Source organism: Cebidichthys violaceus, unplaced genomic scaffold, assembly GCF_023349555.1.
Source record: "Cebidichthys violaceus isolate CVI_PGR_0920_01 unplaced genomic scaffold, fCebVio1.0.p SCAF_28, whole genome shotgun sequence".
Taxonomy (NCBI): domain Eukaryota; kingdom Metazoa; phylum Chordata; class Actinopteri; order Perciformes; family Stichaeidae; genus Cebidichthys; species Cebidichthys violaceus.
Genome location: NW_027176461.1, coordinates 3,434,123 through 3,459,071, shown reverse-complemented (window position 1 = coordinate 3,459,071; position 24,949 = coordinate 3,434,123). Strand labels below are relative to the sequence as shown.

Genomic DNA, 24,949 nt, shown 5'->3' with positions numbered 1-24,949 from the left:
AAAGCTTATGTGTTTATGACAAGAACGTCTATACCTGCATTCTTGGCTTTAAAAATGGTCTTCTTTACAGTTAGAGATGAAAAAAGAAAATGTGCAATTGTCCCTTTGTGGTCATAGAGTGTTTATGACTTAGAGTTAAATCACACTTACCTTGGCTTCACACTTTCTAGCTAATCCCAAGACAGGACTAGCATTGGATAAATACCAAGAAAAAGAAAGAAAGAAAAAAAGAAAGGAGCCGAAGTATGAAAAACGGAGAGAAGGGAAAGATGAGGGAATAAGTGTATGGTGGAACTTACTATCTGTGGTTTCTTCTCCAACTAATGGCTGACCCTCTCCACGGCCATAGCCAGCAAACACAGAGACCTGATAACGTGTCTCTGGGGTGAGGCCCTCGAGGACTGTGGCTGTGGTGTCTCCTGCTATCGTCTTTTCCCCAGCCTCTTCCGTGAAGAGAGACTTCCACCTGATCCGGTACTGACGAACATTGCCGGGGGCCGCGGCCCAAGACACGGCAAAACTGGTGTCAGTGACGTCTGTGGTCACCAAGTCTCTGGGTGAACCAAGCTCTGTGGATAAACGAAGAGGAAAAGCCTTAGAAACAGTCCGTCATCATGTGCTTAATGGATATGGAAACGGAAAATAAGTAGCACTACAGCTTTACTTTTGTTTACCTGAAGAATTTCCTCAGGTTTTTCTTTGATTAGAGTTGCTCCGATGCACAATGATTGAACTAAGATGGTAGCGTTAGCGCTAAAGTACAAAAAAGCTTCAGGGAGCTTTAGCTTTTCCAGGTGATGTTGATTTCTAATGGAGGTTTATAGAGGTTTGAGGAAGTGGGCGAGACACGAAATGGACAAAACTAAGAACCCCAGCGACAAATCATGAAAAAAACACTCACTTGTCTCTACTTTAACCCCTGAGGATCTGTTTGAACAACCTGATTTTCTCTCTTCATTCTCAGAGAGAACTGGAAAAATCTCTGCAAAACTAATCATAAATCACATATCCTCAGCGCCTCTCCCGGCTGCACTTTAAAGTTTCCATCGCAACACTGGAAACCCGATCCACGAAAGTGTGTTTGCTACTATTGCAGATGTTGCGCTCTCCTTTTCTCCCCTTCACTCACTTTTCTTGAGAAACCATCGTGAAAGGAGAAATGCACAGTATTAGAGTTGAGGGAATTTTTGTGGTGGTGTTTCGTGATGGGCGGCCAGCAAATGCTTGGCTTAGAGGGATACCCATGTTGAGATGGACAAACACTCAGGTCTGGCGGCCCATATACAGGAGCTTCATCTGCTGCAGGAGGATACGCATAGTCTCCCACACAACCTCTGGGATCCTGATCCTGAATCAAGGCCCTAAGCCCCTACATGCCAGCACCTAATGACAATATAATCACAGGCAGAGCGGTGTAGCTGGGTGGTCTTTCTCAAACCTTATTCTTCAAGCCTCACCAAATGCGGTTCAACAAATAAGCCAAATGCAGAATGAGATGCAAAGGAAGTGCAATGCATAATAATTCTGAAAAAGCAACAGTGCAGCGGAAAAGGTAGCCACTATGTCTATCTATCACCCTTCGAGTCCTTCTCAGCATCCATCTATTTCTGAATTGGAAACTGATCTGAACAGAAATAACAACAGCGGCGCCGCCGCCCGCCAAACACAGCAATCGGCACCTTGAGAGCGGAGGCCAGATATGAAGAGTAATGGCCACGACCACAAACTAATGAAGAGTTACAGATTTTAGAAGGACCGTGAAAACACCGTGGCCACTTATAAAAACCCGGATCATTCCATCAAAAGGGTTTATCCTTGCCAAAGGCAAAGGAATATAAACGTGACTGACTTTTCCGGCTGTGTGTGAATCGAGGGCAAAAGGATCACAAGATAATGACTTCTGCAGACAGTGGCTCACTTTTCATCAGTACTTGAAGACAAGCTAAAGAGAAGGGGCCACTCCTAGGAGCAAAGCCCACATACATGAAACACATGGTCGACAGACCCAGCAAAAGCTTCGGTTTGCATGTAATATATGCATTTACATCACTGTATCAGTTGTCATTTTTAAAGTTTGATGTTTGGTTACAGTTTACATTTTTCAATCTAGCTTTGTGGTTGTTAGATAGAAGCATTACAGAGGCTTATGTATTTAAGTAGAGATGTGTATACAAGCGATATAATGGCAATACAATATAATAACAAAGACCTTCTGGATCTCCTTATTTACTCTCTCCGCCACCAAACTACACCCCGCCCTTCAAGGAGAAAGATACTCTCAAATTACAACCTGGGACAGGACCAGATCAAACAAACATGTTCACATTACAGCCTCACCCAAAGCTCTAGAAAACCACATATGACACAACTGAAGATCATCTCAGAGATTTCCTGCAGGGCATGTGCTGACATAGCCTTCACATCTGTAGCCAAAGCTGTCAAAAGCTTAAAAATATAAATGACTGCAAATCAAAAGGCCCGCAGGCAAACAAAATGCACAGGAAACACTGCGAGCTTGTGCACTGAAAATTATTCTAATGATTTTACATGGCTGTTGAGTCCCTCGCCCCATTAGACCACCGTATATCTTTATTCACAACCTTGGATCCTAATTCTTACTTACACAGCCTTAGTATTGTATAGTATAGTACTGTAAACTCCTCCAAAATCACTGCAGGAAATACATCGTTCCCTCAAAGTGCCATCTCAGCACTGGCATCCCACTTCCAACTTTCCTCACTTTATTGCTCTTGGTTCACTGAGACATACATCTGAGCCACAAAGCTGAAGCCTTCAGTGTGTGTGTGCCAAGGTTGCCTGTCTCTGCTCTATTACTTCAAAGCACCTTTAGAGTGGTGGAGAAAAACAGTCTGGCGGTACCACTGAAAGAGCCTGGCACAGCCTAAACTCTCCTAAAGGCGTCAGTTTAAGAGGAAATCAAACCAAGATGCTACAGTTTCACCTGCTGTTGTGCTGCTGTCCAAGTTAAAGACAGTAAAAAGAATTCCCTCTGGCACATGTGAAAACATTTGCTGTGTCATGCAAGTCGTTAATTATTTGCGGTATTGGTACAATGGCTGCTTCAGGGCCTTTACAGTTTTGGGTACTCAAATCACAGGCTTTTTATCCACACTGAGGCATTCTGGCTCACATTTTGAAGAACCCTTTTTCTTTAACTCATCGTCGCCCCGTCTCTCCCTGTCTATTGCCCCCCCCCCCTGGAAGAAGAACAGACAGTCCACAGGCAGTTCACACAGCTTTCAAGGTCCTCTTAGGTAACGTCTTCCACATGCTGGATAAAACTCCCTCTTCTTAAGTAAATATTTTATTCATGTTTGTGTATAATATCCACATTTGGAATGTTCATCTAAGCATTCGCTATGACACCTTCTCTGTCCTCTTCCTGAGTCATTTCAGGATGTTTAAATTCTGTCCTACTCAAGGCTTCTGTATTGGCTAACATCCACCGTTAGCCACAAGGGATGGCTTTGTGCAAGCCACTCTCTTCCAGGTCTCGCCTACATGGACTTCACAGAGAGGGTCACTCAAAGTGAGTGGCACTCAAAACAATGAGATCAGTGTGGAGGCCTCCTGATGTCATGGCAGTCTAATAGTGCTGGCTAAACAAAGTGCTTTGTCATGAAACTTTTTCCTTGTGGGGGTGTATGGTTGATGACAGCACAGATTTGACATGTGGAAACGAACCAACTCTATAATCAAAACCAAACCCTTTGGTCAATGTGGGAACAGGGGAAAACACAGCAAACCAAACATTTCTTTAGAAGTCTTGCACTCATCAAATGTACATAAACATGCATTATTACAGACATTAAATAATGGTTGAAAAACATCATAGGACACAGGATGAGCCAAAGTCACTCCTACACAACCTAGTGCCCAGAGCCATGTGGTTTGCAGTAAATGTCCCTGTTAAATAGGAACACGCCCGGCACTGAGGACCTCAGTGCTGCCAGGAGTGTAAGGAGGCGACATCAAGAATCAAGAACTCCACTTGATGTGTCCATGGGCTCAAACAGATTTCAAAGAGGAATCCATTTCAGGTTGAGTTACGCATGGACACGATTATAGACAGACATGGGCCGCTGCTTTCATCTTGGCACACAAACGGTTGAATAAAGAAAAGTAACCGTTTTGTTTTTTGTTTTGCTGCTCTCTGATCCTAAGACCATTCCATACAGTACAGCATAGAGTGGCTAACTCACCAATGTAATCGTATACATGGCCAGTTAAGCCCTTTTCATTTCATACACAGTTTACTGGTTTAGCAGTCATAAACTGAACTGACTGGAAGCCAGAGATATTCTCCTCTGTGGGATACAGTACCTTGATTGTTGTTTTGTCCCACCAGAGCTAGGACTTCCCCCATCTCTCTCAAAAGAGATCTTTTTGATTTCCTTTCCTGTGGTGTGACAACAATGTCTCTTCCCACTCTGTGTGAAACCAATAGAAGACCTGCCCCCTGTTGTGTTGCCTTTAAACAGCAAAAGACGAGAAAAAGATTCTCAAACAGAGATCTGTCTCATTGCTTTTAGTTAAAGTATGAAGACCAATGTCAGGTGTACTGAACAATCATTAAATCCACATAAAAAATAGAATAATAACTGACATCAATTATCAAATATCCTCCATATGTCTTTTAATCCACTGTAAAAAAAAATAACTTCTTCATCTCAGACAGGCCAAGATGTATAGGTACTTCCAGCAGGCATATGGCTGTCAAAGTCTGTTCCAAACCATTTCATAAGTTCTCTAGGTTTACAAGCGTCACACACCCATTTCCATCTCACTGCCCCTCAGTCTATGCCAAACAAATTACAACAAGTGCCACATTCCCGTCTTTCCCCTCTAACCATGGCCCATATACTCAACCAACCTTGCAAAATAAAAGCCCAACTTCCAAAATGATGTGAAAAAATACCAGATAGTACATTTTAGGAGGAATTTAGGAGACAACTGACCTAATTTCAGTAGTTTTACATCATGCAAGATCTCATAATGTTAACAAAGTATAAACATCAATTAAATACAATAAATACGGATGCCTAAATCTCAGAATTTGCTTGCAAAAGAAGCTGACCACAAGAATTAATTTGTCCCCTCAGCAGTACCCACCTGCTGAGCCCACAGCCACAACGCATGCTTCACATTTCTGTCACACACTGGCGACAGAAATAGTCCAACCATGCTTCAAAGGTTTCAAAATAGGCATTAGCAATGTGATGTTCTCCCTTACCTTCTAAGGTGGTTCCTGTGCCCAGAAGAGGATCACCCAAACCAGAAGAGTAGCGAGCACTAACAAACAGCTCATATTCAGTGGATGGTTGGAGGTTTTTCAGCACAGCCTGGGTAGTATCTCCCTTGACGGATATCTCCTTTCTGTCACCGCCCTCGGAAGGTTTGAAGGCAATACGGTACTGAAGAACATTTCCTGGAGCAGCCTGCCATGCCAGTTTCATTGTAGATATGGTCTCGTTAAAGACGCGAAGGTCACGAGGAGAGCCACGGACTGAAAGCCAACAAAAATGGATCAGACACTTATTCATATCCATTGTGCAGAAACACGTTTGCCAAAAACACGTCGTTTTTCTGACTCACCTTCTTTGGTGGTTCCATCTACTTGCATCTCGTCTCCTACGCCTGTGGCATACTCAGCAGACACAGACACACGGTAGGTGGTTATGGGGAAAAGCTCTTCGAGAACTATGGTAGTCTCTGATCCAATGGTTTGGGCCTCCAGTGTTTCCCCAGCACCACTCAGTGGGACATAGGACAGGCGATATCTGATCACCGGACCTGGAGCAGCCTGCCATGACACCCTGAAGCTGTTGGTTGTCTCATCTGTAACTCGTAGATTTCGCACAGTCCCTTTCTCTGAAAAGGAAAGAAAATTTTAGATTCAAAATATTCTCATTTTGATGACTATTGCAGTGGTACATTGCGTAAGGTCCAACTAAATCTCTCTTACCCTCTAGAGTGGTCTCTTCACCAGACAAAGCGAAACTGTCTCCTCTCTCATACTGAGCAAAGACGTTGACCTCGTAAGCGGTGAGGGGGAATAGATGAGGCAGTACGGCTGTGGTGGTATCACTAGGCACTGCCATGGAAATGTAGTCTCCGGTGACATCTTCAGCCTTGCGGAAACGCACCAGGTAACCCATAACTTTGGTAGTAGGAGCTATCCAGGTGGTACGGAAGCTTCTGGAGGTAATCTCGGAAAACACCAAGTCACTGGGTGGACGCAGACCTGAAAATAAAAAGTTACTTGTTCTGTCAATAAAAGGCAGAGCACAGGCCCTAATCATGTAAACGTTTCAAATTAGTAGTACCATTATCATATTATCCCATCAAATTGTGAGATTTATCAGTCTCCTGTGGCTATATTTTATTCCTTCCTGCTGTCTGCCCTTGCCTTGGCCATGGACATTACCTTCAATTACTAACAGCAATGAAATGCAATGCATTTTTGTAACCTTGCTCAGCTAACAACCCACCCCAGCTCAGTGATTTGAGAGAGTTTTGAATTAAAATTATGGTCAAGACGAAATAGCACTGTAGTTCCAGTCACTGTAGTGTTTTCAAAGAGTTGGTCAAATGGTGTGATAGAGCTCATTCAAGAAGCATGTATTTGGCTTTGTGGTATGTTTATTGGCAAGTAATTCAATTTCACTTTTGCCTTGCCTTACAGCAATTTACCATATTATACTGCTGTGTTTCACTTGTTCTTGATTGCATTGGCTATTTGACATTATACCAACGACTGAAGACCTGGCCAACTGACATTAGTCAGATGGTACAGTGTCTAATAAGTACAGTATGGAACAACCATCGTCATCCAAAACTAATGCCAAGAAGTTAAGAGCATATTATGTGGCTGCACTCCTAATCATAGTTATTGGGTTTAGATATTCCATCCTCTGACTTACTTTTCTTTTGGATGTTGAGCAGCTCCTGTTCAATCCTCAGACAGATGGACTGAGTCAGCTCCTTGGAGATCCTCTGGAAGGCATCAAAGTCCTCCACCTCATAGACGTGAGTGTCTGATGGTTGATTAGCAATGGCCTCAAGCTCTGACCTCACTGCATCCTTCACACCAACGGCAAAGATCTCCACATCAATATTCCTCAGGCCGGTTGCTGCAACCTTAAAGGAGTCTGATGACTTTCCATCTGTGATCAGGACCATGACGCGAGGGACATTCTGTCTCGCTCCACGGCCAGGGATGAAGATCTTTTCCTTGACATAGGTCATGGCCTTGCCAGTGTTAGTGGAGCCTCCACGGTAGGGGAATGTGCGCACAGCTTTGACAACAGCGTTAATGTCATGGTGGGTGTTGAGGGCAAACTCAGTGTGTGGATCGCGACTGTATTGGACCAAGCTAATCTGAACCTTGTTGGGTCCAATGTCAAAAGAAGTGACCAGAACCTCCAAGAAGGCACGGACTTTGGCAAAGTTTTGTAATCCAATACTGTACGAGCCGTCAACCAGTAGGACCACATCAGCCTGCACATCCACTCCCAGAGAGCACTCTGCCAAGAGACAAAAAAAATGATGGGTCACTGAAAGGCTTTATAAGGCTTCCATAAGTGAGGGACTTTGAGTATATCTGAGAATAGTCAAGGAAAGATGACATGCACAACAAAATGTATTACCTGTTGACACTTTGACAGGCTGGGTCTTCCCCATTTCTGTGGTGGGTTCACTGGGAGTCAGGCCTTTGAGGGCATACAGGCTGATCTCATACTCGGTCTCCGGGGAAAGGTCACGGACATTGATGGACGTCTGCTTGGGCCCAATATAGAGCTCTTGGCGTTTCATTCCAGGTAGCATGGGGTTAAGGGTGAGCTTGTAGCCTGTGATATCACCCGGTGAGGCATCCCATGTCACCCTCATTGATTTAGATGCCATTTCTGTGACCTGCAGGTTAGTGGCTGGATCCACCACTGGGGGGAAAATGCAGGAAATGTATTATTACGTGAACGTTCAAGATGTAATGTGTGTTTACAATGGCAGTACTTCCTTTAAGGACAGTTTTGTGTCAAACCATATAGAACCCAATATAATGAAACGCATTTGATTAAGATCTTTTTACTTACTTTCTTCCCCGCTGACCAGTGAGCCGAGCTGCTCATCAACACCGGAGCACACCTCTGTGATAATCTTTTTCTGTACTTCTTGGATCATGTCGAAGTTGGCAACATTGTACACATGTTTATTGTGAGGTGTGGAGGCTATTTCTCTTAGCTCATCCTCATCTGCTCCTTTGATACCTGAGGTGGAAAATGTGAACAACATCAACTCATATGTTCTCCACCCAGTGGCTGCAATGCAGATGTGGTAGACTGTTGACGGTTTATTGTGCGGAGTATTGCGCATGTTAAAAACATTAAAAGTACTTGACTTTTACCAAAGTCAAATATGAATATCAATGGAAAATCAAATGGTGTCCAAGAACAGGCAGACTTTTACATGGGAGAGCACTATTCAACAAAACACTGAATAATAAACCATACCTAGGACAAATATTTCCACTCCAATGTTCCTAAGCCTTCTAGCATACTCCTCCACTGGGTCCTGGGATTTTCCGTCAGTGATGATCATGGCTACCTTAGGAAAACCTTTCCTGGATCCAGCTCCCTCCGTAAAGATGTTTTGCAGCAGGTAGTCTATGGCATCACCTTTAGACAGAAATGTGCGTTCAACTTTAAGGTAATATTCAGATTTGCTGGGCAGTTAAAACCACCAGCAGCCATGCTCAATTAAGGCAGAGTACAAATCTACAAATAAACACCTTAATATCTCTGTTCCTCCTTCTGTCATAAACACCTTACCTGTCATTGTATTTCCCCCTTTGTATGGCAGGGAGTTGATGGCTTGGAGTAGGTCTCCTCTTCTGTTGTAACGGGTGAGAGGGAACTCTGTGCGGGTGTCTGTACTGTACTGAACCACGGCCACCCGGGTCTTTTCCTCGCCAATGTCGAAGGCCCCTGCCAGGCCGGCGATGAAACTACGGATGTGCTTAAAGTTTTCTCTGCCCACACTCCATGAGCCGTCCACCAGAAAAACCAAATCTGCTAATGCACTGATCGAACACTCTGGGGAAAGAGAGTGGAGAAATAAGAGTCAGTCAGGAAAAGGACCATTAAACAATTATGGAGCAGGTTTTGGTTGTGCCAGATGTTGTGTTCTGTCATTAGTCTAAAAACTTGAAATGCAGAATGAGCACATCATTTATGTCTCAAATTAAACAAATTTCCAAGCCAGAAATGTGCCAATAAAGGTACGTCAGAAACAGCTTGGCCTTGGAGCAATATTTTTTGCACTGGACCGTTTCTTCTTCTGTCTGTCTAAATGAAATAAAATCCTTGACAGTTAGTTGGATGGCTCAAAGATATGCATTCTGACATCAAAGGAAATATCAGCCAGTGCCAAACAGTGGGCTGGTATAGTCATTCCAGCAGACAGAGGCAAAAATTAGACTAAACATCTAGCAGAAGTTCCACCAGCAATGTTCACTTTTATACTTTTTTAATCCTACGGGGCTTTAAATCATAGATGAAATTCTCTGGAACAGTTTAAGATGACTCTCATGAAATAATTGGCAGGGCTTATGTGGATGGAGTTTAATCCTCATTTCCCCTAGGTCTCATTGACTATAAATTATATTCCTCACATCTCATAAGACCCCTTCTTATAAGGGCATACTTTTTTTCTCAAAATTCCCTGACCTAATGTTGTAAAATGATGGCATCAATGTGGGGTTTAGTCAAACAATGTCGGTGGTGGTGAAAGAATTTCTGAGAGCTTAACTGTGAATAGGGGTTTATCAGAATCTGGAAGTGTGGGTATAGTTTCCAGACGAATCCACAGGTTGGAAATGCACACTTGTCTGGTCTCACGAGATGAGCAGATGACAGTTTGACATCATTGTAAGAACTGCCACATCTTCTAACGTAGTGTAAGAGAAAGCGCTTGCCTCCAGGTGGCACAATGAATACATCATTACTTGACAGCCCACTCCTGCTCCCCCCACCAACTCAATGACGCATAAGACAACACGTGTCTCCTAGCTTCAAGCCTCCCTTTTCCTTTTTTCTTGATGTGCAGACTGGTTTCAATTATAGGAACCGATGTGTGCCCTCCCATTCCCTGTCTGCTTACCCGCTCACAACCCTAACAGAAGGTAATATGTATGCCTGACCAAATTATTCCGTGGGTAAAAAATATTTTTAAATGGGGAAAAACCATGGAGAACAGGCACTGATCAGATTGTGGTTGACCCAACTGTAAACATACTCACTGATTGCATCTGACTGTGGCTTCCTGACTCGTCCACTGGTGTTACTGGACTGGACTGAAATACAGGAAACACTCAGTGAGTTAGCACCGTACTTTTCCTGCCTCACTGTGGGCTCTCGCACAGCCGAAAAAGGCAGGAGAGTCAACACATCATAAAATCTGGTCGGCAGGATCCAAACCACATTCGCACAAACACATATCTTTATGCTGCATTAGCTATAAACAGTGAGCAAGAGTCAGTAAACACATGTGATTCGTCCATACTTTCTTTCGTCTTGTGGCTAGATGAAAATACTACAAGGAATAAGCTTAATATAAAAGGGGAAATTCACTTTCTCTGGCATATCACTTGCAGCCAAAAGGAGATGGTCTGCCTGTCTGGATGGTCTATTAGTGAAAAGTGTCACACCAATGATCTATATATACAATGAATAAGAAGACAATGGAATTTCTGGATACAAGTGTACCTTTTGTGCTTACAAAGCAGAATTACTATAACATTATTGGAACATTACAGTAACGCTAGTGCTTGTGTCTTAAGCAAAAGTAACTGTACCCTTCCATTTTTCAATTGTAGACTTTAAGTTATGCATTTTTTTTTTTTTTAACAATCTAAATGAACTCACTGGGAAAAGATGCACTTACTGGTCAGTTGTCCAAAGATGGGAATGCTCTCCTCTGACCCATAATAGGAGTTTATGGACACCGAGTAGTCCAAGTCAGGAGTCAGGTCAGTGATTGAGGTCGTAGTGGCATATGCATCAAGAGTAAAGTCTCTGACTGGTTCATCTAGAAGAAGGAGTTTAACAGTAAATCAACTAATGTGTGTATTAACTGTGTGTATACACGGTTGGGTTCAGATCACAAACAGAATGTAAGTGCTGACTCCCATACTGACCTGCATCTGATACAACTTGTAGTCTGAAGCCCTCTATACTTGACGAGGGTCTTGTCCATGACATTTCCACTGAGTTCTCATTTAGAATTTTAAATTTCAAGTCTGAGGGGGGTTCCACTGCAAATAAGAGGTGACACAATGTTAAATCACAACAAATACAAACAGATAAATATGGTTCTATTTATGATCAAATCAAATTAAGACATTTTTAATCAGGCATTCACATTGATCCCAACGACAAACACTTCACGACTGAAGTGGACTTTTTCGTTGTTGGGGACAGACACATGGCACTGATGTCCATTTGTGACGGTGACGAGTAAAACAACACGTGACAACATTGAAAAAGTGTGAGAAGCCATTTTGGGGTAAAATGGCGTTTGTTTGAATTGCTCAACCAAGACGGCCAGCAACTCAAGCACTGGCATACACGACTCCACACAAACTCTACCAAAGTGCAAACACTGAGTGAACCATCCAACACATGCTGAGTGCAGTCATTACAACGCATGCCCCGACAACATACCAAACTGCTTTTACGATGGAGTTGATCTCAGCATTACCAAAATACAACAGTCACTGATTATACAATGGAATCAAGGATGCCATATAATTGTTGACGTAACTCTTGACAAAATTGAACACCATATGTTATATATACGTTGTATATAAACATATTTCAAAGACGAAAAGTGTTTATTTGGTTAAAACTCTTTACACGAGTGAGTGGCACACATCCATTGCAAACCTTTTAAAAAGAATACACAAATCGTCGCCGGAGACCCTTGTGTACTTTTTCATTGGCAGCATAATGCATGAGAAGGCATGAGAGACCAAACTTATTCTAGACACTCAAAAGACAGATGTTCAGAAGGACCATAATAATTATAATAAATACATTTAGGAAAACATATACAGTGTGACAAGGCCACACGCCTTTACGTCGAGCTGACTTGATCACAGTGTCATGCATCATGTACATGAGAAAGTTGTTTGGCTCAACAACTTTGACTGACTGGATGGTAGTTTCCATGTACAGTTGGGACCACACAGACAGAGATGACAAACATATTTTAAAATGATATTCACTTTTACAGCTTCTAGGCTAACCGGTCGAAGGAAGAGAGATAGTGTTAATTAGCAAACGTGTGCTATCATTTAGTACGTGTCATTTACATGCATAACAGTTAGAGCTGGATCTAAAAGTACCAAATTCATGTTTTATTAACCAAGTTACCCACTGTCTATGGTTAGTTTTCAATGTGTATTTCGTCATTCATTCAAAAACAATCCTAACAAAATTCTTGTTTCATGCAACACACCTCGAAAAACATATTTAATGACAAAAATCTTCACAGTGACACAATGACAGAAGACAGTAGAGAGGACATGAGGAATTCTGTTAATTTTGTGAAAACGTTCAAGATGTTAATGAGGTGAGCATGACGTCATCTGCACTGATATGTAGTGCTAAGCCAAACCCTACGTTACTCACAGCGGTAGCATACCACGACGGGGGTGACGTAAGGTAAGTGAGCATGCTTTAGACTGTAAGGCCTGAGCAAAGAGCTCCGCCATGTGGGTTCATGCTAGCTGTAAAGTAGAATAGGAGTGCCATGGGAGGCCAGAATATCATTGTAAAATACACTTTATGGAGGAAGCCATAGCTTGGGACACACCGAATGCACAGGCAGATGACAAACAGGAGCCCACCAAATAGTTAAAAACTGGGATTGGAGGATCACCAACCTGACTTATCAACTCAAGGAGCCCCGATGGGCCGCGCTCCACCTGATTTCTCCGCGAGTACTCATCTTCAACACCGAATGGTAAGGGGAATGGAAGTGTGTGTGGGTGTGTGTGTGCGTGTGTAGAAGTTGGGGATGAGTAGCAAGTAGCGATGGTGATTGATGGTGATTTGAAAAATTCAGATACAATTATTTCAGTCGCACGAGCAATCTGCATTATGAGCACGTCATCGACCGTATGTCCTCCTGGTTTTGAAATATACTTAAGGAACAAAAGTGGTTATGTCAAACAAAAAGAAATCTCTGGAATGTTATTGGGACATTGCGGTTGCTTTTGTTATATGGATTGTCCCATCAGTTCCTGATAAAGGACACCTCTTTGCTTCCAAGGGCCAGAGTCTGGCTACTGTTGTGTTAGGAGCCTCAATCACCAGCCAGCTATCCTGGCCTGAGCTGCTGCCAGGAGGAGAGACCAAGAAGAGGAGGAAAGAACACCGACTCTCCCAAAAAGGCGGGACAGATGCCAAAGTAATTCCACAACATGTGCTGACATTAAACATTACTGCATATTAACTTTCCATATGTATTGCAACTCAGCGTTTTGGTTTTTTTTGCGAATGCCCGCAAAGAAGCCCGAGAAAGGCTCTTTGTCTTTGTGCTGTCTGAGGATTAATTTGCTATTCTCGTATTTCATCTTTCCATTCCGTTGGTGGAGATATGTGAGAGTTGACGTTAGACTCCTCTCACGCCGCCAGACAGCTTTTAAAAGGAAAAATCAGCAGGTTTCCATACCATATTTCCATATTTGCCATTATGTTGGATTGAAATGTTTGCATATGAAATTACTTTGAGTCATTCTTGTCAAAACTACTGACAGATTGTTAACAGTCTATGACAGGTTGGCTCGTGTGACATGTACTGAAATACGTATTTAATAGCTACTAAAACTAATACATAAGCACAAAATCAGACATGGAAAGTAACAGTTATTGAAGTATGGCACTTAAGTTTTGTAGTGCTTGCTATTTGATAATTCCATTTATCTGACTTTCTACTAACTCAATTACATTAAGTATTAAGTAAGTATTTTACTCACTATTGTACTATTATGATGTTACAGAAGTAATTGAGTGACTTACTTTACTTGCTGCTAAAGCCATTCCCCAACCACTGCACAGATTTACACAGGTTTACACGATCCTACTACAACCTCAGCAAATACACGTTTAAAACATGCAATCTAGCATTTCAATGCCTAATTACCAAAGACTTGGAAATCTTCCACCGTTCCCTTTGAAAAAGTGCAGAGGCTTGCTATCATAAAAGGGAAACAGCCTAGCTAAAACATTTATGGGCAAACATTTAGCCAGGAAATGACTTTTGTTCAACTCTGTGGCCTGCTGTTTAACACCTTTCAATTAAAAATTGTAAATGAAATAACCTTAGTAGTGTGCTTGTTTTTATTTTTTTTTATATTCGCCGCATCTGAATGAGAAAATTGCTCTTGAAGTATTGGTTTAAATTACAGGCTTAATACAAGGAGATGAGAGAAAGATTTGGATTTTTACATCAAAGCCTGTAATGAGTCCGGACAGATAAATCTGACAACATACGCTACAAATGAGGGATAAAAGCATGACAAGTATCGTGGAATCAGTCAGCAGTCCAACAGTCACATAGTCAAATAGCATACACATAAAACAAGGATAACTTTATTCACTTTATAAATAGAAAGAGTTCAGTATCCATGTGATGATTCGCTGACATTAAAGTAAAACACTAATCCCTGTAACATAGAGAACCAGTGGAGATATAAAGAAGAGAGGAGAGAAGCAGGAGATACAGAGACAGAGTGGGATAGTGTATGTGAGTGGACTGATGCAGAGTGGTTTCAATTACCTTGAGCATCTATGGAGCACAGCAGGGCTGCGAGGAAGGCCGCTGTGGCCAGTGACAGCCCAATCTTCATGTTTGGCCGTGAAGGGTCAGCAGATCATCAATCAGTCTGAGGGTAAAGACAGAAAATGTGTCAACGCTGCACAAGACACAGCTTTGTAAGTGTGGTGTAATGAGGCACCATATTACCACAGGACATATACTTTTATGACTAATTTACTGAAGATCAGACTTAGCTGAGGTTGGAGAACGGCCAGTTTGCTCTTAACTAATAGCACATTATGTAAATGAAACATATGCAGTGAACCCAAACACCTTTTTTTTTCTTCTTTTTTTTTCTTCTTTTTTTTCAAACGCAATCAATTTTGATAGCTCTCATTATTTAATCATTACACTCAATTTTGACAGACTGCAAGATCCATCTAGACTCCCTTTCACAACAAGTGCCACACCTGGCTGCGTCCAGTCGATTCCCACACCCTGAGGTGCGTACTTACTGTAGGTAATGAGATGAAAAACATTTTTACACATGTTCATCCGTTTGATTTTCATGAGCATAATCTGAAAATTCATTGCCCCCTAGCTGCCACGATCATTCTAGTGGGTCGCTATGCAGCTCACAGCATGCATGCAGTATAGTCTTACCTGTGGCTCTCATCATAGAGACGTTATATTCATTCATATACTCATTATGAAACATTATGGAGCATCTTGATTGCAGTTCCTTGTGTACAAATCATGAATTAATTTGTCTCAAATCGTATATTGCCTTGATATATACCTAACTCCTTTCCTTCCCTTGGAATAAATCTATTTCTCTAAGTCAATGGTGGACTATGGCTTTGACATGGACTCACCTCCTGCCGTCAGGGCATTTAAAAAGCATAAAGGAATGAATTAATTCTATTCCTACTACCGGATAACAAGACCACGTTCACACAGAACAGTCTGAACTCTTTTCAGTGAACTACTTAAATTTGTACCGCAGGCTGTGCGCCCCGCCTGGTGCACAAGCACGAAAACTGCAGCTCCAGGGGTCGAAATGACTCTCGTGGCCCCTCGAACACAATTGGAGATCATCTGATTAATATTTGACATAAAGCACAATAGATATGTCTACCTTACTACTGAAACACTGCGTGGGATATATCTTACATTTGCTCTGCTTTACTCCCACTTTTAAAACCAACGGTCTGTGGTTGCATTCTCACTCAATTCCGTTCAATAACGTGATTGAGGGGAAAATCATGAAAACAGTAACTTATCTAAAAAAAAAGTTTTAAAAGTGATCTAAATGATCTTAATGGCGTTCATCTAACGTACAGTGATACAATTAACGATGTAAAAAACGCATGCAAATGACGATATTCTCTCAAATATAAATGAGTTATTTATATATATATATTATAAAAAACAATAAATAACAGTTAGTCAACTCACCTATTTAACCCCCCTAAAAAAAAATGGACCGACCAAATTGCAGAGCAGCCTGCGTGCAGCCTCCCCTCTGGAAAGTAAAGTAAAGATTTCAGGAGCTGCGGCTGGACCCCTCTCTCCTCTCCTTGGCTACTGAAGCTCCGCCAGCAGATGTCCAAGAAGGAAAAGCCTCTTTCAAAGTGGGAAGAATCTTTCCACCATCGGCTACTTAATAGGGGGGGCAGTTCCCAACTCTCAGTTTACCATGATATGGGCATCTTACGAAACCTCTGCCTGTCATGTCCCCCCGCTAAGACCGATCCACTGTTTGGAAATTACATTTCTTTCTTTTTTTTTCCTGCATTCTTTTGGTCTGGTGATTTAATGTGTTTCCAGTGTCAATGTGACTTCACTGCGGGGTAGCAGCTGGCCAAAACGAGACCGAGAGGAGAAGTGTTGTATATATGCGCAACAGGCAACCTTAGCTAATTTATTTACTCAGATGTCGTCGGAATTAAAAATCAAATTTTTCGCTGACTAAACAGAAACCCCTTGGCTATTGGCATCTTGACGTGGATATTTCCCATAGTGCGTTCAAGACACTTTAAGAAACAAAGACAAGTGTAATGATGGTAGCCCAATATTTCACAAGTGTATTACATTTTTTTTTTTTTTTTTTTTGGTTGTTGTTTTTGGGAAAAGCTAACTATTTTAGGAACAACTTACCCTGCTTCTCATTGCCACAACGAGAGCGCTTCCAACAGATTGGTTTATGGTGCCCTCTAGTGCTCAAACCAAAGACCTGCACAAGATACAAGATTGGTGAAGGAAGTCCAATCTAGTCCGATTAGAAATACACCAGTTGCAAACACACTGCAGTCTCCGGCTAAACTCAAATTCTGTGTGAAGATCTAACTCATGTGAGATCAACATGACAGTTTACCAAACATCTACAGCAGGAACCAAGTTTCAAAAAGTGACACAATTTCACGACATGTAGGCTTATATTTTTTATTATTTGCAGCTCATTATTTATTTTTTTACAATCATTCAATATTTCAAACATGAAACATACTATAGTTGATTGGATTCCCAGATTATAAATCTGAGCACAGAGTTGATAAATGACATACAGTATGTGATGATTGTCTCATCAGATCAATAAGTCCAATCCTCTTTCACTGGGGCTTCTTGGGCATTGCCGCGCTAAACAGCTCGTACACTACATATCCAGCCCCTGTGAAGAGACCAGACATGTATTACAGATGTGACACCAGCTAATTATCCTGACTTCAAACGACCCTTCGTGATGCATCATCAAATTATAGTAATTTAGCTTTCAAAGTCAGTTTCAGTAATAACATTGGGGGTAGGTCCCCGGCATGAAATGTGGTTTTATATTAAAGGACAGACTGATACACGTGGATTGAAGCTGACTCATCAAATCTCAGACCAATGCTGACATACCAAACACAGTGAGAGTGATTGTGGCTCTGTAGAGCAGAGCGTCCCTCGAGCCGCCCTTCAGGTGGATAGGTATACCGTTATCCTCCTGTTCAAAGAACGAAGGCATGTCGTCATTTAAAAAGAGACAGCTCTCCTTCAAGGCTATGGTGACGACATTTTGCCTCACGTGTCTCTGTTTTCTATGGCATTACATATTATTTTGTGGAGCTCATCTTTGGTTAACCATAGCAATTAAGTGGTGGCGCACAGTACACCATGCAACAAAACAGTGCTTGCTCTAGGATTTAGAAGCAAGGGTGGGCCATTTGTCAACTATGACTGCAGTAATTTCTAGCGCTATGCACGGATCAGCAAAGCCTGCCACATTGGAACGTCGATTTTGCAATGGATATTTAATTAGAAGCTTGCGAGCATAATCAGCATAACTCCAGGACCAGCTGCGGCCGAAGGTTGTTTTGACATTGTAGGAGGAAAAAAAAATCCACGGATACTTATCTGTCGGGCTACAAACAGGAAAAATTAGATTCTGTCTCCAGAACCTGGGAATAAAGTAGACACTTTAACATTACCAGTATCAAAATATCTCATTATTTGTCTCACTTTAAACACTGACAAATGTAGTTTATAAATCTCATGTCAAACAGGCACATCGTTACTTTTAAAGTATGAAGTTGTCTACACACCTAGCCAGATGTGTCTGAAACACCGTTAAAAAGATCAGACGGGATATTGATTTGATCACATGTTTACAGGTGTCATCCTGTAACCCTACCTGAAACAGTTTTTGCTTTTCCTTCACCGAGTTTTCAACCGGTCTGCGGGCACTGCTGGTAATGGTCCGCCTGGAAAGCTGCCGAAGTCCCTGGTGGTACAAACACTTAATGCAGGATTTTATAGCTTAAACTGCTGTAATCTGAGCATGACAAACAGTAGATAATGGAGTAAACAACTAACAAACACTGGAACAGGATGTGAAATGACCCAAAAAGCTGTGCCATTGAGTGACACTAAGTTAGCAAAGCTTCTATGACAGTCCAGCAAACTGACTTCAAGTAGTGATGACTGAGATTGCTAATTACTACAACACTGAACCACTTTGTAGCAAATGTGCTAACAACAGTTCATTGTTTCAAAACCTAAAATAGTCAGAATGGTGACATCTGCTGGCCAACCCTCTGTATTACAACTGCATTAAAAAAGGTATCGATGGAACAAGGTGAGTCAAAACAGAGTTCACCTCACTGCCGTCTCCGTATATTACGGTATTTAGTTCTAAATCTATATACAGCTTTTCGTCAGTACACGATGTCCAACACTATTTGACGATACTTCTTGGTTTGGCGATAGGTTTTAATTAAGTTGCCAGCATTCACCAGCACGTCCCTGGTACGCGTGTGTAGCGGTCAAGTGATTGTTGTTGTTTAGGTCGATACACCTGTTAAAGGTTGATACCCAGTCGAGTATTTAGCTTCTTGCGTAACATCCATCGGGTATTATACGGTACATAGGGTTATAACGTCACAGACTTCAACCTCGAGTGCTTTAATGCTGGACTTGTTGCTTAACCTATGAGGTAACGAGTTATTAACACACAGCAGCGGGGTACAATGAGTACAATACGTGTATTTCTTAAATTAAATGAACGTATTTCTACTTACGACTCGCGCTCAACTGCTAGCTATAAGTTAAGTTAACAAAGTTCATTTAAAAAAGTTAAGCTCGCGCAGGACCGTTACTCGTCATTATAACTAACCTTACAAACGGTTACATATAAACTACGCCATAATAAACCATCATTACAATTTTAATTTAACAAACTGGAGATTTTGACGGTAAATACAAACTGTCTTACCAGAAGTTGTCTATACATTTCGTCAAACTTCGGTGTTATCTTCAGCCAAGAGGTAAAGGCACAGCACAAGGACGAACACTTGACAGTCTGACTTCCCACAATCCCTTGGTGGGCACGTTACATCCGGTCGCGTGAGATTCTTATAATTAGTGTGCTATTTGATAATCATAGTAATGATGTTAATACCGATGATAATACATAAATAAGGAAATAAAATCACAAATGAAACCAATACATTCACCAAGTTGTTTAATTGGACCCTACAAATCTTATAAAAACCTATAAACTTCAAATTTAAACAATTGACCTAATAAATCAAGAATGCAATACTTTAACAGAAGATGAAGTGAAACCAGAGGGAGGACTAACAAATGTGACACTTTAAAGTGCGTATCATTTGGTCAACATTGAAGAACGCAACATAATCTAACACTCAGGCCAAACTGTAAAAACTAAATCATTGTGCTCTCATCAGCCTGAGACAATGCCCAGAGTCTTGCGAGCATTGCAACCACTTGATATGGTGGCGTAAGATTATGTTTCCACCATTAATAAGCATCAGATTGTATTTTTGATAAGATACCTAATGACTGGTTTAGACTCTTTATACAACCAGTCACAGCAGAGGGTACATAGCCACATCTGTGGGTGTACTCTATGACTCTGTGGATAAAATACTTCATGTTAAATATCAGTGCTTGCTTACCATAATCAGCGGCATGCGAGCAATGATATTACCATCCTAAATTCAAGATAATCTCAAAAACCAGAGGTATGTCAATTAAATACAATGGTACATTCATCAGCAGGACATCTTACAGTACGTAATATAGACAAACATTGCATTAAAAATACATACATCCTTCAGCAAATAAGCCATTCGCAAAGCCCTGCTAAAATAAAACAGATACTTTGATTGTGTATAGATAAATAGAAGATAAATACATTTTTTTTTAACACAGGAAATTACATTCCTAGCAGCTGTTTTGAAGCTATATGTACAGAGACACAGACTCTAGCATCCTTCTTTTGCCTTAGTTGCCCTTCACAAAAATCACAGCTTTCAATGAGACACTGAAGACAATGCTGTCTTTACACAAACACACGACAATAACAAACCAGTGTATTCACGCTAAAGTCAACAAGCAGTCCAGAACGGACCCTTTAGGGTCAACCATGCATGCGCGGACAGGAAAACGTGGTACAAGCACAGCTTAGTTTGGAATATCAGCACTGCTGTTGCGGGTGTCATATTTATGGTGGATGATGAGCAGAACCACACCCAGGAAGAAGCAGATGGAGCCCACGGTGATGTAGGCAATGCCAAGGAAAGGGTTCTTCCCTCCCATCCAGGAGATGGTGCTCAGGATCATCCGCTTGCGACCGTCAAAGCTGCGCACGGGGTAATCTGATGATCACATGGTTAAAAGAAAAAATGACAGGAACTTCTGGCTTCATAGTTTTTAAAATCATACTGAGATACCTGGATAGCAGAGACTGTTCCCCCTACTCTGGAACATGTACTGATATTAAACAACCTGTTTTGGTAATCAGCATAGTTCAGATAGCTCAGTTCCTTCATAAAGGACCTGGCATGGACACACAGAACTGGAATCAGCACAGTGTTGCCTGCAAGCTGACAACAAGCTAAATTCAATTTGTTCAAATATTTACTTGTTGTTTAGGTGTTTTGTTGTTCACCGACTTATGAATTTACTGCAACTACATGTGATTTAAGATGATCAAAGATGAGTGTGTTTCTACATAAAAATCTAACCCTGTGAAGCTTTATATAAGGAACTAAAAGACATACTATCCAACCCCACGGGCTACTTCTAGTTCTGATGGTGCAGTGGAGTGTCTGGCTGTATTTCAAAAGGATACTGTAAGTGATGTCCAAGACGTATTTGCCACTGGGTAGAGTCGGGGTCGTGCTAGACTTCTTCTGGATGATGCGATAGAGCTTGCGAAAGGTGGGCAAGGCAGCGGTGCGCATCCACACGATGAAGTCCTCATTGATGAAGCCGTTGTTCTCCGGATCCGACGGGTCCATCTCGAACACCGGCTTCCTCCAGTTCACCGGCTTAGATGTGCCTGAGAAAGAACAAGACGACGCCAAGCCAGTCAGAAGAACCTCGTCGTTTATGGCTCCAGATATATCTGGTGCACAGTTTGATTTAGTTACCTTGGAAAGCTACAGTGAGGTTGTTGTTTCCACCAGGGTTCCTGAACTTAACGTGCTTGTCGGTCCACCACGCGATTCCCTTCTTTACCAGAGGAATTGCATTCCTGGTGCCGTTGGAATCAATATGATACAGCTCCAGAGTGTCTGAAACAAACGAATTCAATATTGTTCCAGTGAGTAAGAGCAGCTAACGAGCTAAACTGCAGACTGATGTCAAAAGTTTTGTTAAGTACAGAGCTTTTAGTAGGAGTTTTGAAGCTCAGATCACACTTTAGTTGACCACATATGAAGCACGGATCCCAACACTGCTGAGGAGTAAAAAAGTGAAGTTGTTCATCGTCTCTTGCTCACCATTGAACAGGCTGTTAGCGATGGCCCCACACGGAGCAATGGGCTGTCCTTCACTTGTGCGGTACGGTTCGCACTCCTTGCTGGGGTTCTGTAAAAAAACAGGCGCAGTGTTAAAACGGACGCAAAAGGCATTTACTGAAGTTAAAATGGTACGACACTTCCAAGGCCATACCGTTAAAGCGGACCGGTCACCGTTCAGTTGGCTGTCATCCCTGGACTTCACATAGCGTCTGTGGTTCTGATAGAAGTTGGATAAGCCGTAGTACATAAAGACATTGCTCTGCAGGAGGAGGGAGATTGTGTTATAAACAGAGTATCAGTAAAGGCTGGGTAGTACTTCAGTAAGGTGGCACATCAGTGAGTCTTCGGATCATCAGTTCACCACACACAGAACTAAGCTACTTTTAACAAAAGGCTCACTTGTATCAAACTTAGGATTCTTTCTGCTTTCAGATGAGACAAAATTTCATTTTCCCTCACTTTCATTTTGGTTGCGCCTAACAATTGCAAAGTTGCTAAATCATAACCGACATCTAAGCTGTACTTGGTGACACTGGTTTGTCTGATCTGCAAACTGTTGAGAGGAAAAAGCAACTGGCTGAGAGCTTTTATAAGTAATCAATATAAGCCTTTCTGGAAATTGCCAGCCTGCATAATTTCAGACTAGAATGATCAATGATAATGACGGCCTTTCTTTGGACTCAAAATAGATCTTAATGGACACTTAGTGTCAGGAGGGCAGTTTCTATCTTTTATTGCACAACACCATGTATTATTCATTGTGTCCGCCTGCTGCAAGCTGGTGCTCACCTCAAATGGCTGCTCCAACGTGAAGGGCACCGAGCAGAGACATGGCGTTGTGCTGTTCCAGCTGAAGTTCTTGGCACAGTTGTAGCATGCATTGTTGACGTCTGCACCAGTGTAATCAATCTGAAAAGGAGGAACTGATTAGTTGTTGTTTTTTTTAAATAGCAGAATTGAAAATATAAAAGTAGCCCAAAATAGATGCATCCTGTTTCACACTGTTCCATATCCATATACACTGAGAAGCCGGTATATTCAATAGATAAACATAACACAATATTAATTTGTTATTTAAACTGTTTTTAAGAGGTTCTGATTCAGATTATAGGTTATTTTGGAGGATTTCGTTTTTTTAATAGTTGTGTTTTTAATATGTTAGTTACCGTATTGATAGAAGTAGAGCGTAACACTAAAAGGGGTTGTCTAGGCTCATTAAAACCATTGGGTGCAATACAAAGAGGTGTTTTTAACGTTCTGATATAAATGTGTGGACAAAATACCAGAAATACATCTTATTATAATACAATACAACTCAACAGCACCACACACGTTAACCACATCCTCGGAATAACCATAAAGTTCACTCAACACCTTTTCAAAATCGTTTCCCCCATAACTGAACATTACAACCTTCCATTGATTACAATGCTGTTGTATTAGTTTGAACTAACGTTAGTTAACTTAACGTTAGCCGCTAGCTAACCTATTAAATAAACTGACACTCAGTATATACTGTAATTCAATATGTCAAAAGGCTAAGAAATGGAACAAAATGTAAAACAAAGTTGTTATTTGTGTTCGAGGACTATGAAAAATAACTAGAAATGGACTGTGTGGAAAAACGTAGAAGAGCCTAGTCGGTGGTGGCTGTTAAGTCAGCTAACGTTCGTTAAAGGACAGACGTTACTGTTACTTTACCTCGTACTCTTTGATGTTGTTTGAAGTGACATACAGGCCGATGCCGATGGGGATGAAGATGAGACCAATAACGAAGAAAGCGGGCAGCACGGTGCCTGCTGTCAGGATGGGCTGCCAGGCCGGTAGTCTCTGCTGTTTGAACGCGGTGTTGTCCGGCTTTTTACTTTTCACGACCCCGGCGCCCCCGTTATTCGATACGCCCGGGTGGTGTCCGTCCTCTTCCTTAGCGTTGTAGCTTGACGCCATCATGGCTGCAATCCGCTTCTGGGCAAAACAATCGACTGTAAATTAGTTGACAGCTGGTACTTCCTTAGTTAATCCCACACGGTAAACACGAGGCCACTCGGTGAGGCAAAGGGTACAACTGTCTAAAGAGGGACATTTACCGCCGGTCTAATACAAATTACTACTCATTGTAGTATTTATTTAGTCTGTCTGGTAATCTCATCGAAGAGGAAGAAGCCGGAAGTGTCTAAGCCAATAGGATGATGAAACGTAAGAGTCACGTCACGGCAGAAAACGAAGACGCCCCTTTCTCACATTGTATGTTGTGCACACACATTTGACGCAAATGTGAAAATCTGTGTTTTATAATTGAACTTTCAAAATAATGATGAAACTGTTTTTGTTATTTATCTATTTTTTGTTTAGATAATGTAATTGTGGTTTTCTGTAACACACCTTGGTCATCACCTGTTGGTTGAAATGTGCTCTATAAATGTGTCAGATTAATGTGGCCTCTCTTTCCTTCCGTATTCAAGCATCATATTTTCACTTTGTCTCAAACTATATGGAAATTTGCTAAAAATCACAAATATACGTACATTAGTAGGCTACATGGAGCTTTTGCTTCAATACATTTGAAATAACAAATAGAGAAAAACTGGGGCAATTCCCTTGGTCCAGTGTAGCGTGTGGCGCTACCTAGAGGATTCAAAGGGTATTGTAATCTTTTAAAAGCTTGACTTATGACTACACAAGCGAAAAAGTCACATGCAATACATCTGGAACAAGTCACTCTCTGTCTCTGCTGCATATTTGTGTTTCTTACATTCCTACACAAATAAGCATGTCACACTACCTTTTGAAAAAAACAC

At 41.6% G+C, this 24,949-nt stretch overlaps 3 protein-coding genes across 3 annotated transcripts in view; all 3 read right to left on the bottom strand.

The window, feature by feature from the left end:
- The window catches only part of col12a1a (collagen, type XII, alpha 1a), a 55,120-nt gene extending 38,736 nt beyond the window's left edge, over nucleotides 1-16,384 (bottom strand). Inside the window, exons 1-14 of the mRNA XM_068721569.1 lie at nucleotides 16,300-16,384; nucleotides 14,863-14,968; nucleotides 11,216-11,332; nucleotides 10,963-11,106; nucleotides 10,319-10,372; nucleotides 8,850-9,113; nucleotides 8,532-8,696; nucleotides 8,115-8,288; nucleotides 7,671-7,961; nucleotides 6,945-7,547; nucleotides 5,987-6,265; nucleotides 5,617-5,892; nucleotides 5,255-5,527; nucleotides 300-569 (exon numbers count right to left, since the gene is read on the bottom strand). Of these exons, the coding sequence (XP_068577670.1) occupies nucleotides 300-569; nucleotides 5,255-5,527; nucleotides 5,617-5,892; nucleotides 5,987-6,265; nucleotides 6,945-7,547; nucleotides 7,671-7,961; nucleotides 8,115-8,288; nucleotides 8,532-8,696; nucleotides 8,850-9,113; nucleotides 10,319-10,372; nucleotides 10,963-11,106; nucleotides 11,216-11,332; nucleotides 14,863-14,932 (2,980 nt within the window). The 5' untranslated portion in view covers nucleotides 14,933-14,968; nucleotides 16,300-16,384. The remainder of the gene's footprint in view (nucleotides 1-299; nucleotides 570-5,254; nucleotides 5,528-5,616; nucleotides 5,893-5,986; nucleotides 6,266-6,944; nucleotides 7,548-7,670; nucleotides 7,962-8,114; nucleotides 8,289-8,531; nucleotides 8,697-8,849; nucleotides 9,114-10,318; nucleotides 10,373-10,962; nucleotides 11,107-11,215; nucleotides 11,333-14,862; nucleotides 14,969-16,299) is intronic.
- Nucleotides 16,385-17,272: 888 nt separating this feature from the next.
- Nucleotides 17,273-19,692, bottom strand: cox7a2a (cytochrome c oxidase subunit 7A2a). Its single transcript, XM_068721639.1, has 4 exons — nucleotides 19,595-19,692; nucleotides 18,515-18,604; nucleotides 17,743-17,827; nucleotides 17,273-17,512 (listed from the first exon to the last, which is right to left on the bottom strand). The coding sequence occupies exons 1-4, from the start codon at nucleotides 19,610-19,612 to the stop codon at nucleotides 17,454-17,456; spliced, it is 252 nt and encodes an 83-aa protein (XP_068577740.1). The 5' UTR covers nucleotides 19,613-19,692; the 3' UTR covers nucleotides 17,273-17,453.
- Nucleotides 19,693-19,826: 134 nt separating this feature from the next.
- Nucleotides 19,827-24,320, bottom strand: tmem30aa (transmembrane protein 30Aa). The gene is made up of 7 exons (XM_068721638.1): nucleotides 23,853-24,320; nucleotides 22,941-23,060; nucleotides 22,303-22,410; nucleotides 22,131-22,218; nucleotides 21,780-21,923; nucleotides 21,479-21,688; nucleotides 19,827-21,002 (listed from the first exon to the last, which is right to left on the bottom strand). The coding sequence occupies exons 1-7, from the start codon at nucleotides 24,099-24,101 to the stop codon at nucleotides 20,809-20,811; spliced, it is 1,113 nt and encodes a 370-aa protein (XP_068577739.1). The 5' UTR covers nucleotides 24,102-24,320; the 3' UTR covers nucleotides 19,827-20,808.
- Between the last annotated feature and the right edge of the window lie 629 nt (nucleotides 24,321-24,949).

What these genes read in the sequence shown, in the direction of transcription:
- cox7a2a (XM_068721639.1), bottom strand. An exon ending in AAAAGCAAAAACTGTTTCAG is followed by an intron (nt 17,828 to 18,514) that starts GTAGGGTTACAG and finishes TTCTTTGAACAG; the next exon opens with GAGGATAACGGTATACCTAT. An exon ending in AATCACTCTCACTGTGTTTG is followed by an intron (nt 17,513 to 17,742) that starts GTATGTCAGCAT and finishes GTCTCTTCACAG; the next exon opens with GGGCTGGATATGTAGTGTAC.
- tmem30aa (XM_068721638.1), bottom strand. Translation starts at nt 24,101, where the DNA reads ATGATGGCGTCAAGCTACAACGCTAAGGAAGAGGACGGACACCACCCG. An exon ending in ACAACATCAAAGAGTACGAG is followed by an intron (nt 23,061 to 23,852) that starts GTAAAGTAACAG and finishes CCTCCTTTTCAG; the next exon opens with ATTGATTACACTGGTGCAGA. An exon ending in CGTTGGAGCAGCCATTTGAG is followed by an intron (nt 22,411 to 22,940) that starts GTGAGCACCAGC and finishes CTCCTCCTGCAG; the next exon opens with AGCAATGTCTTTATGTACTA.